This window comes from Maniola hyperantus, chromosome 20, assembly GCF_902806685.2.
Source record: "Maniola hyperantus chromosome 20, iAphHyp1.2, whole genome shotgun sequence".
Lineage (NCBI taxonomy): Eukaryota > Metazoa > Arthropoda > Insecta > Lepidoptera > Nymphalidae > Maniola > Maniola hyperantus.
The window spans coordinates 5,200,190-5,214,292 of record NC_048555.1 but is presented as its reverse complement, the minus strand read 5'-3'; the positions used below and the strand labels follow the sequence as shown (position 1 = coordinate 5,214,292).

At 39.4% G+C, this 14,103-nt stretch overlaps 1 protein-coding gene across 2 annotated transcripts in view; it reads left to right on the top strand.

Moving 5' to 3' along the window:
• Positions 1 to 14,103, top strand: part of Sema1a (semaphorin 1a) — a 474,106-nt gene extending 460,003 nt beyond the window's left edge. The window contains exons 6-18 of one of the 2 annotated variants that reach the window (XM_034979239.2): positions 590 to 694; positions 4,360 to 4,448; positions 4,950 to 5,091; positions 5,831 to 6,033; positions 6,586 to 6,731; positions 7,254 to 7,336; positions 7,915 to 8,143; positions 8,639 to 8,787; positions 9,377 to 9,505; positions 9,843 to 10,053; positions 10,682 to 10,883; positions 12,016 to 12,160; positions 12,505 to 14,103. In XM_034979239.2, coding sequence (XP_034835130.1) covers positions 590 to 694; positions 4,360 to 4,448; positions 4,950 to 5,091; positions 5,831 to 6,033; positions 6,586 to 6,731; positions 7,254 to 7,336; positions 7,915 to 8,143; positions 8,639 to 8,787; positions 9,377 to 9,505; positions 9,843 to 10,053; positions 10,682 to 10,883; positions 12,016 to 12,087 — 1,760 coding nt within the window. In that variant the 3' untranslated portion in view covers positions 12,088 to 12,160; positions 12,505 to 14,103. Of the gene's footprint in view, positions 1 to 589; positions 695 to 4,359; positions 4,449 to 4,949; positions 5,092 to 5,830; positions 6,034 to 6,585; positions 6,732 to 7,253; positions 7,337 to 7,914; positions 8,144 to 8,638; positions 8,788 to 9,376; positions 9,506 to 9,842; positions 10,054 to 10,681; positions 10,890 to 12,015; positions 12,161 to 12,504 lie in introns of both variants that reach the window. The other variant, XM_034979238.2, reaches the window with a different exon arrangement.

Below are 14,103 nucleotides of genomic sequence, written 5' to 3'. Positions count from 1 at the left end.
CTCAAACTACTGAACGGATCCGGCTGAAATTTGGCATACAGATAGCTATTATGACGTAGGCATCCACTAAGAAGGGATTTTTGAAAATTCAACCCCTAAGGGGGTGAAATATGGGTTTGTAAATTGAGCATTAGCTAGTTACAATATATGTTACTAGATGATGTCCGCGATTTCGTCCGCGTGGGTTTAGATTTTTAAAAATCCCCTGGGAACTCTTCAATTTTTCGGAATTAAAACAATTCTATATCCATCTTCGGGCTGCAAGCCATAGCTTTAGTTTCTGTACCTATCGTCAAAGTCAAATTGATGTGCGTTTAAAGCCCCAGTATAAAAAGTGCCTATGTTCGTCCCCGGGATGCAAGCTATCGATTAAATGGATGTGCAGTGAAAATCTAGCAGACAGAGAGACAGACACACTTTCGCATTCATTTATGGATAGACACACACACTTGGCTACAATCACACCTGATGTAAATTGATGATGTGGCCAAGACGTGTTGCCTTTCATTCTTGTTTGAAGGCTACTCGTATTGTAATTGCTAATTTAAATTAAAATGTTGATATAAAAGAATTCATTTTTATTTTTCAGATGGAGAGCTATACTCGGGTACCGTAGCGGACTTCAGTGGCATGGAGCCAATAATTTACAGGGAGCCGTTGCAAACAGAGCCCTATGACTCCATGACGCTAAATGGTGAGTTCATTACATTTGTACGCACACCTATTTACAGCCTTTCCCTCATGATTAACTAGGCAAGGCATAATTCGTCAATTTCGTCTGGGTACACTCTAGCTTTTGCATCAGCTGACGCAATGTTGCAATAATTTGTAGTGCCTAACTAGCAAACTGATTTGTCGAGGCTCATTTCTTTCTTAGGACCTTGTTACCGCGAACTGACAATGTCATGATACGAGTGATAAACTCAACTACAGAAGGTCTAAGCGCAGGCAAGTTGCGTCGCTTACGCCTTTCTTCGAGAAGGCTTCTGCGATTTGTTTATCTTTACAGTATGCTAAGAAAAACCATAGTATAGTAAATCGCATTGGTCGTTACGGGCAGCAAGTCAGTTGGTACACAACAAGTCAACTACCCTCAAAATAAAAAGACAATTCTTCTTATTTAACATGGGATCACCTAAGATGACTAAAGTAGTTATAATATCTACAGCGCCATTAATTATTAAAAAGCTAAGTATATAGCTGTAAGCAAGTATATACAAGTAAGTTTCAAATCAAATAAATACAATTAGTAGACTTACTAAACGGGTTTCTGAACTCTGTGAACTAAAACGAATTAGCTCTAATTTGATAAACTCAATTTATTAACCAACTTCTATGAGTGTAAACTATATAAAATTAATTAATTACTAGATTAACTCATATTAGGGCGTAGACACCGACCTTGTAGTAGGTAGATATTATCACGGGCAGAATCAATGAAATATACCCGGGCATATAATGTACCTGAATACCTGAATGTAAATGATATATAAAATTTATCGATATATTATATATGTAAGGAAAAGGTGACTGAAAGAAAGAAAGAAAGAAAAAGGAAGGAAAGACTGACCAACTGATCTATTAACGCACATCCCAACTACTGGACGGATCGGGCTAAAATTTGGCATGCAGGTCTAAGCCGAAAGGATTTTTGAAAATTCAAACATTAAGGAGGTAAAATAGGGATTTGAAATTTGTTTAGTCCATGCGGACGAAGTCGCGGGCACAAGCTTGTCTAAATAAAATCAAAGGATAAAAATTATATAACGCAAATGAAGACAAAGGCTAGTTCTATATACAAGTAAAAACTTTTCAAGGTGAAAAAATACCGCTCGCAATGCTGAAACTCTTTTCTTATCTTCTTATCAAAGAAAATTCCCCTTGAAGACCTTAAAGGTTGCAAGTCGCGGTTTCATCAAAAAGTTGTATCAAGCCAAAATTCTTTAGATAGAATTTTAATAGCCCGCGACTTTGTCCGTGTGGACTACACAAAGTTTAAACCCCTATTTCACATTCTTAGGGGTTAAGTTTTCAAATAAGGAAGAAGATGCAGGTTCGATTCCTGCCGGTTACGCAATTTTTGATATGTATTTAAAATTATTCAAATAAGAAATTTGAAAATTTAACCCCTAAGAATTCAAATTCCTTCCTTAGCGGATGTCTACGTCACAATAGGCTATTTGCATGCCTTTCAGCTCGACCCGTCCTGTAGTTTGAGCTGTGTATTGAAAGATCAGTCATTCAGTCAGTTAGTCAGCTTTTCCTTTTATATATTTAGATTTTAATTTTTTCTTTTGAAATCGAATAGTCTAACTTAAAATTCGAAACTATTATACCTATTTAAAACCACAGCTAAAATGGCCACATCATCATTTTCCACTTAACATCACTCAGGTGTAATAAGTGGTCGCATTTTATCTATAATATAAAACTGAATCACTAAATGTGTTGGGCATCGCAAATCTCGAGAACAGCTGAACCGATTTCACTAATTCTTTTTTATAATATTTCTTGAAGTACGAGGATGTTTCTTACGGAGAGAAAAATTAAAAAAATTTGAATCGGCGGAATGAAGTTCGCCAGGGCAGCTAGTTTCTAATAAAAAGAATCGAAAATAATATAAATAATAAGAAATAGATTAAGAAGAAGAAAACATGTAGTCCCAATGGTGGCCTCTACTCAAATTGTCCTAATGGTCCCAATATTGGATTTCAGGAAATCTGTTGTCAATGTTGCTTCTTGGCGCGGATTATTCATGGATCAGATCAAATCTGCGCGAGCAAATTAGATATGCTTTACATCTTATGTTTAATTAATGTCAGCGAAATTTGCATATTATCCGGTCCGGTCCATTGCCTCCAAATGCGGCTGTCAAACAAACATCCGTCAAATTAATTGAATTTGGAACGTTTTGCCGTGAACTCTCGTCACGGCAATGACATTTAATGCGAGGAATAAATCCGATTAGGATCGTGTTAATAGGATACACTATGTGAAGAGGTAGGGTTGTCCATTACTTTTTTTTATTCTGATACAAGTAAGCCCTTGACTGCGATCTCACTTAATGGTATGTGATGATGCAGTCTAAGATGGAAGCCGGCTGACTTGGAAGGGGTAAGGCAGTTTCAATAAACACATATTTTACACGGCATCGTACCGGAACGCTAAATTGCTTGGTGAAACGGCTTTTCTGGTAGGGTGATAACTTGCCACAGCCGAAGCATCCGACAAGACAGAGAGAATTTAGAAAATAAAAATTTCCAAATTGCCCCTGCCGCGAATTGAAACCGGGACCTCCCACTTATGAGACCACAGCGCTCACCACTGCGCCAGGGAGGTCATCGTACTCTACCTACAGGATTTGTCTGCTTTACTTATCTATACCTATAGCCATCTTCATCATAGAATTCCATAATATTTAAATTGAAGCTTGGCAGTCTTGGAGAATCCTCTTCGGATTGAGATTTGTGTGCGATCCCTTTGATTTGAGTCAATATGCTGGTCCACGTCTTAACATCATCATTATAATTCTTTTACTGTCTTTCAAGAACTACTCTTTCGATGTATCTTGCGGTCTTGAACCGACATAGGACAATCGTATAGAAATCCTGTCTATACCTACTTAGATGACTGTCTATACCTACGTAGACAGAACGACTATACGGTATAACTGCTGGTGATGCAGCTTTTCCGATGAATTGATGATTGTTTTTAAAAATTAAGTACGATTAATTATAAAACGGACTACTTACTGGAAAAGGCGTATTTGGGTAGAAACCAATAAGGGGACGGGTTTAATAATATTATACTTCTATACCCCTTCCACGATTGGCCACTTCTATCTTCGACTGCATATCGGCCCCACATCGTTCCTTATACTGGGTATATTCTGCGACAGGTTGAGATGGCAATCGGGGTATGTCGCGGGGGGGACGCCCCGCACACCTGCACGTCACCGGGGCTGTGCGGGTGTCCGGAGCGTTCCCTCCCCGCTTGCTATCTCGACCTGTCGCGTATTATACGTCTACGGTACAGTACGCGGCCAAAAGTGATGAACATCGATCTTTAGGAGACAGCAGATTTGTAGAGCACTGTCTCGGTCGTTTAGACTAACAAAACGTCATATGGGTATATGTGACAGAGACAACGCTTTACAAAGATGAAATGTCATTCTAAAGGCCGATGTTCATCACTTTCGGCCGCGTACTGTACATACAAGGGATACGGTAAATAACACACAATGTTACAATGGCAGACAGCCCTAGATCATGTGAGCTCTAGTTATTGTAGTTAATCATGTCACCTTACATAATGCATTATCGAGCTGTTTGCAATTAATGGTAACATCGTTGTCCACAGCACCTGATTTCGTGAATTCATTAGTGCACGGAAACTTCGTGTACTTCTTCTTTCGGGAGACCGCCATCGAATACATTAACTGTGGAAAGGTAGGTATCCAACTATGGCAATTTTTGTGAGTTTTCAAAATCAGTTAGTTATAATATTATGACGTACTTACCTAAAGACATTATTTGACAACTACATAAAGACGCAGATAAGCTTAACTCCGGTCTCAGACATCAAACGAGACGCAGGGAGCCGCTGGATTCAGGCGGCGCAAGACCGTGGCGTGTGGAAGTCCCTACAAGAGATATATGTCCAGCAGTGGACGTCTATCGGTTGATGATGATGATGATGCAGCAATAAGATGCAAAACTCGCAAAAAAATGGTGTCCGGCATCCGTGTTTCCTGTCCCGTATACCTAACCTAAATATCTACAAAACAAGAGTGAATAGACATCTTCTAGGTAAGCGCGCTCCAACCTAGGCCTCACCATTGCTTTTTTTAGCATGATTGTCGTCAAGCGCAAGCCCATCAAGCAGTAAAATTGTACGGAAACTCTTCGTAAAATCGTGTATTTACCTATTGTTTTATTCATTACTTACAGGCGGTATTCTCTCGAGTGGCCCGAGTATGCCGTGATGATCGCGGCGGACCACACCGGTTCAAGCAACGTTGGACTTCGTTTCTCAAGTCCCGTCTCAACTGCTCGGTTGCAGGAGACTTTCCTTTCTACTTTAATGAGATTCGTAAGTACCTAGTAACCTTACCCAGATTTGGTGTAACTATTTATTTATCATCTAGAGACTGAAACTTTAAAAAAATCTTACACTTCAGAAGCAAATACCTTTACAAAGGGTATTTGTCAGGATAGATCGCACGTTAGGTATGTGTTAGGCCTCATATGAACTGAAGCATATTTTTTTTATTTTTTTATTTTTTATTATACATATATTTATTGGTACAGTTATTATTATATCTATTTATTGGTACAGTTCTTGCATTTCACGAGGGCTAGTAGGTCATGCTTGTGTTTAATTCGTATCGGTATTAGTAAGGTAAAGTAAATGTGTGCGTTTGCGAGCGCTTGCTCGCGACTGATTGGTCCGACATGCACGCACACTTACGGAATGCCCATGTAAACGACGTAACCACAAGTAAAGTTCACTCGCCTTTGTGAATTGGAAGAACTATACCATTAATCTTATTCCGTTACGAACCCGGATTAAATATTCTTAATTAATAACCAGTTTACAAAACGACGTAGATTTTAATATTTTTCCGTTACGAACCACTGGATATGGATACCACCACGAATCAGTTACGAAAAGACGAATTAGTATTTGTCTTATTTCGTAGCTGGTTACGAAAAATTAGTTACCTACGTGGACGGAAGGCATATTTGAAGTGTCAAAAACATCGAGCAAAAACTTTTCTGTTGCCTGATGTACTATGAAAATGACTTGACCATAAAAATTTATCTTTTAGAGTCAACAACAGAGTTGATTGAAGGCGTGTACGGTGGTCTCAACGCCCAGTTAATCTACGGAACTTTCACTACACCACCTAACAGCATATCAGGGAGTGCAGTTTGTGCGTTCAGCATGCAGGATATTGCTGATACATTCGAAGGGACTTTCAAGGAACAGAGCGCGATTAACTCCAATTGGCTTCCTGTAAATAGTGCAAAGGTACGATCTAATCCACTTACTTTATTTTTAAACAGCTTAATCTATTTGCTCTTTCTATGTGTCTCCTTTATTTGCTTCCTCATACAACCTGACATCTATATTTTTCTTCTTATAACCCATACTAGCTTATGCTCGCTACTTCGTCCGCGTGGACTATACAATTTTCAAACCCCTATTTCACCCCCGGGTTGAATTTTCAAAAATCCTTTCTTAGCGGATGCCTACGTCATAATAGCTATCTGTATGCCTTTTAGCCCGATCCGTCCAGTGGTTTGAGCTGTGCGTTGATAGATCAGTCAGTCGTTCAGTCAGTCAGTCAGTCAATCAGTCAGTCACCTTTTCCTTTTATTTATTTAGATTTCTCTTCTCCTGCTACTTTATTTTTCCCAATGCATTTGTCATTTTTAAGTCATTTTTTCCTCCTTCATTCCATGTTCCATTTGTCATCTCATCCTGTCATACTATGATCAAAAGAACGTTTCTTTTAGTTTGAAGGTATTGAATACTCACGGAAAGAATTAATTAAATATTAAATATTTTTGTATTTTCTAGGTTCCAGAACCTCGACCTGGCACTTGTCACAACGACTCAAGACAACTACCGGATCAAACGTTAAACTTTATCAAAACTCATGCATTAATGGATGAATCGGTACCAGCTTTCTTTGGGGAGCCAATCGTCATCAGAACTAGTTTTCAGTAAGTATTGCCAGACTTTTTCCTTGCAAAATCTTTCAAAATTATCTAAATGTTTCTAGATCTTTATGTCGACTTTTTACTCGACTGCGGCGGAGCCCAAAAGGAGGGTTATGTGTTTGACCTGTATGTATGTATGCCCGTTCCTATGTCCGCTCGTAACTACTCAATGGCTCATGCGATTTTGATGAATAATACGTCTTGATGGCGCTAGTGTCACTGAGTATCTATAGTCCGCGACAGATTGAGATGGCAATCGGGGTATAAAGAGGGGGAATGCTCGCCTGCACCGTGTTAGCACGGGGGCTATGCGGTTGTGCGGGATGTTCCCTCCCCGGTTGCCTTTTCAACCTGTCGCGTACTTATATACATTATAAAATTATTAAAATTAATAATGGCGGATTTTATGCGCTTTAATGTGCAGGCTGAAAAAGATGCAGTGCAAACCGCAGTCGGGGTTTTTTTGAAAACTTTTTTAAGTACCTACCCACTTGTCATTTTAAAAATGCTATTGAAATTTTGCAGCTACAGATTTACGCAAATCGCTGTTGATCCACAAGTGAAAACACCCGGTGGAAAGGCGTATGATGTGCTGTTTATTGGAACAGGTATGTTCATCATTTGAATATTGTATCTACTCATAAATTGGTTTACGAAGCCATTTGCTTCCTAAAGCTACCAAAATCATTTGAGAATCTTATAAAAAAATGAATCACTAAATGTGCTGGTCATCGCAAATCTCGAGAACAGCTGAACCGATTTCGCTAATTCTTTTTTTTTTAATATTCCTTGAAGTACGAGGATGGTTCTTACGGAGAGAAAATTTTTAAAAAATTTAATCAACTGCTAGGCGGAACGAAGTTCGCTAGGGCAGCTAGTTATTTATATAAGTTGCTCCTGTATCCTGCACTAACATTATCCACGTGAATCTTTCTTAAATGTACACAGACATTTTCTTAAAAATCTTTTTACTCTATTCATCATTCTTGAAATCGTAATTATTATCATGATGTATCATAATATTTTTATCCTTCAATTATCATTACTTTTTATACTTGAACTAAAGCTTCCAAAGGATGATTCGATTAAGCTGAAGTACATATTCTCCAAATATTTTCTTCAAACTATGTATAACGTTAATGCAGGCGCTATAGTATCTATTGTTAAAATTCTCCTCTTTCTTCAGATAACGGCAAAATCATCAAAGCAATCAACGCAGTGTCCTATGACTCAAACAAACGTGCAGTACCAGTAGTGATAGAGGAGCTACAAGCTTTTGCCGCGGGGTCGCCTGTCCGGGCTTTGAGAGTGGCGAGAGCTGGCCGCGACGCCGCGAGACTGATCGCAGTGTCGGATAGAGAAGTGCTCAGTCTGAGGTTACATCGATGTTCCAGCGAGAAAATTAGTTCTTGCTCGTAAGTATTTTATACTCCTCAATAAATTTAGCAGACGACTAAGTAGGTACTTCATTGTAATCCCGTGGTCCCTTCCATAGTTCCTGAAAGGCAGGTACTACGGGTGTTTTTTCCCGTGGTCCCTCCGAAAAATACAGTGCTGCCGAATTAAAATTGTATCTAAGTCAAGTCATAATACAGTCAAAGGCATAACTTTTCCTTCCACGACTTCCAAAAAAAAACAGTACGTGAAAAATAACTGTAAATAATTCGGAGGAAAATTTGAAATTTGGAATAAAACTTTTTAATTCTCGGAGGTATGGTACCTTCCAGGAAATACGGGAGGTACTATTCGGCAGCATTGTATTTCTCAGTGGGACTATGGGTAAAAAAAAAATACCCACGGGACTACAATGGGCTACTTTATGATTTTTTTTATTTCTTATTGCGAAGAATATTTTAACTTTCTATTATTTCATTTCTAGCTACAAATGTGTGTAAACTTGTTGTTAACAGGGAATGTGTAGCTCTCCAAGATCCATACTGTGCGTGGGACAAGCAGGCGGGTCGGTGTCGCGCCTACTCGCACGGAGTCAGCCGCTGGCTGGACGAGAACTCCTTCTACCAGAGTGTCAGCACTGGGAGCCATGCAGCTTGCCCACATAGTATGTTCATTTCACAGTTTACCCTAAATTTAAACATTGGTTTGACTCTATCAAAGACTCCATTCTCTATCAATTTTATTGCATTTTTTATTTGTCCTTTAGATATCCACAATTCTTGAATCACTGATTTTTCAGTAAGTAAAAAGCTCACTAACCGCAGCAACGTATTCAGCTTCAGTGCTGGAAAGTGCTACTAGGTAGGATATCTAAGTTGGCGTCTGGTGCACCATGATCTTTTATTTTTCCATTCTTCCTTTAAAACTACAATATCCTCGTTCAAGTTCTAACACCACGTACCTACCTAACTAATTTTTTGACGGGTATAATATTTGGAAGCCATTCGCTAGAAAATCGAGTAACGCGTCGTTTTAAACGCAAAGCGGTATCCAAACCTATAGAAACAGCAAGTTTTTCGACCTCTTGTAAAGTTTTGACTTACATGGTGTTAGAATTAAACGACGATATGGGGTTATTCAAGAGAGAGAACAAAACAAGTTTTGGTGATGCTGAAAAAGTTCATGGGTGGCGATAATATCCACCATTTATCCAGATCTCACATCAAGTGTTCCATTTATCAATTTTGTTTTAGGTAAAGATGCAGGAGCAGTTGGTGGTCTCAGCTCTGGTCTATATGATGACGCACGAGGTGAGAACAAAGGGGAGGTCATCAACATCGTGCAAGATAAAGATGGGAAAGGGAACAACAACAATAATGAAGGTATGTTTTTTTTAATCCGATAAAGGCAATAAGGACTTGACACTGATCTCACCTGGTGATAAGTGATGATGCAGTCAAAGATGGAAGCGGGCTAACTTAAAAGGGATAAAGCAGTTTCATTGATCCCACAGTCCACATCCCTGATCGGTTTTTACGCGCCATCGTACGAGAACGCTAAATTGCTTGGCGGCATGACTTTGCCGGTGAGGTGGTAACTAGCCACGGCCGAAGCTTCCTGTGCCAGTGCTGCCTGATTTGTCCCAATGCAACATAACTATGTCAGCGTTTCATCCATCGTCTAATGTTTTTCTTGATCTTCAATTAATCGTTTTTGCAGGACCAGAAGTCCTAGCAGCTGACCCACCGCCAGCAGCGTACTCCGTAGAAACACTAGCGCTAGCGGTCGCGGCGGGGGCTCTAGCTGCGCTGGGCGCCGGCTTCGCTGCGGGCTACATCTGCGGGCGACGCTGCAAGAAGGACGACGATGACAACATGCCCTACCCTGACACCGAGTACGAATACTTCGAGCAACGACAGAATATCAACAGGCATGTATCTATCCATCATACATTTGTGACTATACATATCACACAGGGTCCTGCGTAATTCACGGGCATCAACTAACGTCCCTCATAAATGGGTCTATAGCTGGACACGAGCCTCTTTACGCCGCCGCATGGGGTCCTCCGCCTTCTTTCCAGACCCAGGAGGCTTACATTAGTTCCAGACCTCAAGACTCACGCCTGGGGTCGTCAATTCATCGGGTTGAAGGCTGCTACGCTTACCGAGTACGCAGTCTCAGTCTAAAACACATCTGTTCCAATGGTTTTACAACAGATTTGGTTTACTCACTGCCGCTTACTGTAGCTAATTCTGTAAGCTACAGCGAGGCTAATGCTAGTTGATCTGGGTGCCAGCTTCGCAGTGGGCTGCAGGCGACGCTTCAAGATAGATGATACCATACCTTACTCCAATACTCCAACACCGAATATGAATGCTTTGAGCAACACCAGAATATCAACAGACACTCTGACATAAATGGCTTACTCACTGCCGCTTGTACTGTACAAGCGGCAGTCTAATTTTTTAAGCTATGGCAGTTCCGTTGGTTCTCCCACCGATTTCCTGGCGTTGCCTGCGATGAGGATTTATATAATCGTATTTACTCCATTCCAGGATCCAAGCAGAACCCAAACTCCTCCAACAAGTGGAGGAAGTGACATACGCAGAGCCCGTGCTAGCCCCGCAGCCTAAGCCCGCCTCCCCCCGCGCCACGCTGCGCAAGCACCCCCCCTACCACCCGCACCACGAGACGCTGTTCCAGTTCCAACCGGATTCCTACCGCCGAGACAACTTCGGCACGCTGCGCTCGCACCAGGTCAATGTCAGTTGTGTTCCGTTTTATTCTTTGCATGGCTTTGTGCTGCGTTTAGATGATGATGCTACTTGAGCGAGTATCTTGTACAATTTTTTCTTTTTTAATTTAGACAAGTCCCCTTAACAGTGATCTTTATACTCAATCAATATTTTTGGATTGAGGCTGGACTTCCTTATTTGCTTTTATACTATTTTAGACACGACGTAGTAACGTAATAAAAATTTCGTCATCTAAATGTAAGTAAGTTTTTAGTAAGAGTTGTTTTAATAGGCAGTTTTATTTTCTACGATAATATATAAATAGAACGTTTTACGAAACAGAAAAAGAAATTGCTTATTACAAACTCATTCAATGTATTAATTTTATCGTAACGGTGGACTTGATATTTTACAATAAGTACTTTTTATATAAAGAAGATCAGTACCTACTTAGAACAACAATTACGAGTATATATCTTACTATAGTTAGTATAACTTATTTTTGAATTTAAAAAGTTCATCTATTACAAAAATGCTTTGTGAATCATTGCTTTATTCAATCTTAATCGATTACTTTTTGGCAAATAACAAATCTAATTTGCTGATTACGTTTTTATGATTAAAATATTGTCTAATAAAATCATTAATCATCTTCATTTCTTTAACCATTTTTACCATTGCTTTCTAATCATTCGAAATTATAGTGAGTTTAAATTTAATTTTGATTTTTCATGACATTCAAATCTATCTTTCACGTAATTGACCTTTCAAAACACAGTAAAAATCACTTTTTACTGTGTTTTGAAAGGTTGAAGGAATCGATTTGAATGTCACAGTAAATAAGGACGACTTGCCACGAAAGTTGTAAAAGTGGGCGGTCATTGTAACAATAATTGGCTAAGTACATAGTGAAAAACGGGGTGATCTAAGATTTTGTTAGCGTCCTACTTACTTACGCTCAGGTTTAACTTTCGTGACGAGAGCTGCTGGTAACTTGAAGTATCTACTAATACTCGCAAAAGTTCGTGCCTATTTACAGAATGCATGAGACTCACAATAATTTCCATCCTCACTAACGCCTCATTACTTTCATGTTCTCACGCATCCATATTCACTGCGGCATGTCAGTTAACGCAGGAATATTCGGACCGCAGGGTGATGGGTACCGGCGCGGGAACGACAATGGCTTCTCGACCACGCGCTCAGTGAAAAAAGTGTACCTCTGAGAAACAAGCGGGGCGGATGCGCGCGACCAAATACATCATCATAAGCCTAATACGCACCACCACCACACGTTGGGTAAGTCAACTGACATACCTTAAAAGTTATAGGTGACAAGAACATCTCAAATTATACTTTTTACGATTTGCGACGTTATTTTATTAGTCTACGAACTCATAGTTTTCAAAGACCGCGTCGTAGACTATGCCATTGCCATCTCTCTTCTTAATGAGCTCTACCAAGCAAGAATGGAAATACGCATCACAAAATCACAAGAGTTAAACTGGGGTCAATCAACATTTAAATTAATGCATTCGTTTGGTAAAGATATTCAAAAAATAGGATTCGTTGAAGCAAATGGTTCAGAATTTGGTTTATTGTTGCTGTAGGAACTGCTTCATGACATTGTCTATCAATTGCAGTGTCGCAGCGCAGCAGCGGTTCGGGTTCGGCGTCCGCGAGCGGGTCTTCATCGTCGCCGTCGCCGCCCTCGTCCTCGCCGTCGCCGTCGGGCGAGCGGCCTCCCACGCCGCCACCGCCGGCGCCGCAGCCCTGTGCGTACATCTACCGCAACTAGCGCGCTCGCCCCACTGCCCGCCCCACTAACCCCGCCAGCCCACTGGAACGTTCAAACGAACCACAGAGTTCTGACGCGTTCTTTACAAATCGAGGAGTTTCCCCGAATGTGTGATACGAACATTTAAAAAAAGACATTCCAGAATGGTGCGTGATCGTTATTCGAACTGTGAAGGATGGGTCACATTGTTATTGTACCGATTGATAGTGATTAGTATTAGATCGCTAAATTAACTGATGATGCTTGAACAATGAATAAAACCGAGTTAAGACAAGTTAAAAACATTCCGGTTACTGCAACGTTTAAACATGGTTTTACACCCTGAATAAAAGAATTAAGCAAGTTGTTGCTGCAATTTAAAACAAAAGTTACACAATGACTATCGACCGTCCGTAAGATGTAGTGATAAATAAACTGTTGCCATCAGTTAGTTTAGCGTCAACAATTACACTTGTTGGAAGATGTAACGTTACAATGCATCGTACAAGTGAGTTGCCTATAAAATTAGAAACTTAGAGCCTATTTATACAAATTAAAAAAATTTGAAAGATAGGCTGAGAAATATAGCGTGTTATTCGTGTAATTTGTTACTACTTGGATTGTATACAAAGTCACCGTTCTCGTGACGGAAACATTCTTCCATGCAAAACAAAATAATATACGTACTCATGATTATCCAGATATAAAACAAAGTTGACGGTATGTATATCGGAGGAGGTGACAAAAAATATTTTTTTTAAAAGACGATACAATATCGACTCGTGTATGTATGATGATGAAAAAAAATTGTAACAAATTTGTAGATTGTTTAGAATATACATAGTTTACTTATATTTTAGGTAAAAATATAAGTTTTGTTGGTAACATGTTGATGACTAGTTAGTGTGAAGTTGTGAATGGTATTGCAGATTTTCTTCGAGGTTTGCCTACTACAAATTGAGTATGGTGATCTAAAAAAGTATGCAATGAATTCACAAATCGCTTTTTACTACTATTAGTAGCACGAGATTAAGTATGATAAGAATTTCTATAACTGAAATATTTGTCTAGTATAAATCGACAACATTGTGCAAAGACTGTACTTAATCTGCTTGTATTCATCTTTTCATATGTGTTTACAGCCTTATGTTAGTGCATGTTTACATTAAGATTGTCACTGGTGAAAAATCACTGGCGCACCAATATTGGAGTGATTTTTCACTGTTTAAACAAGTTTATTTTTGCGTTACTACCTGTAAAGAAACAACGTTTCTGGCATTTTATTATTCCATATAAAATCGAAAACCTGCACTTTTTTTATTCGACGTCGTAAAATCTATAAAGCTATACTTACTATATTTTTTTATTTTAACTCATAGTTTGAATATGAGTTTGTCGTTAATTTAGTTTAAAATTTCAAATGTTGTCGAATTGTATTAAGGTAATCGTTTAACACTAAAGATGT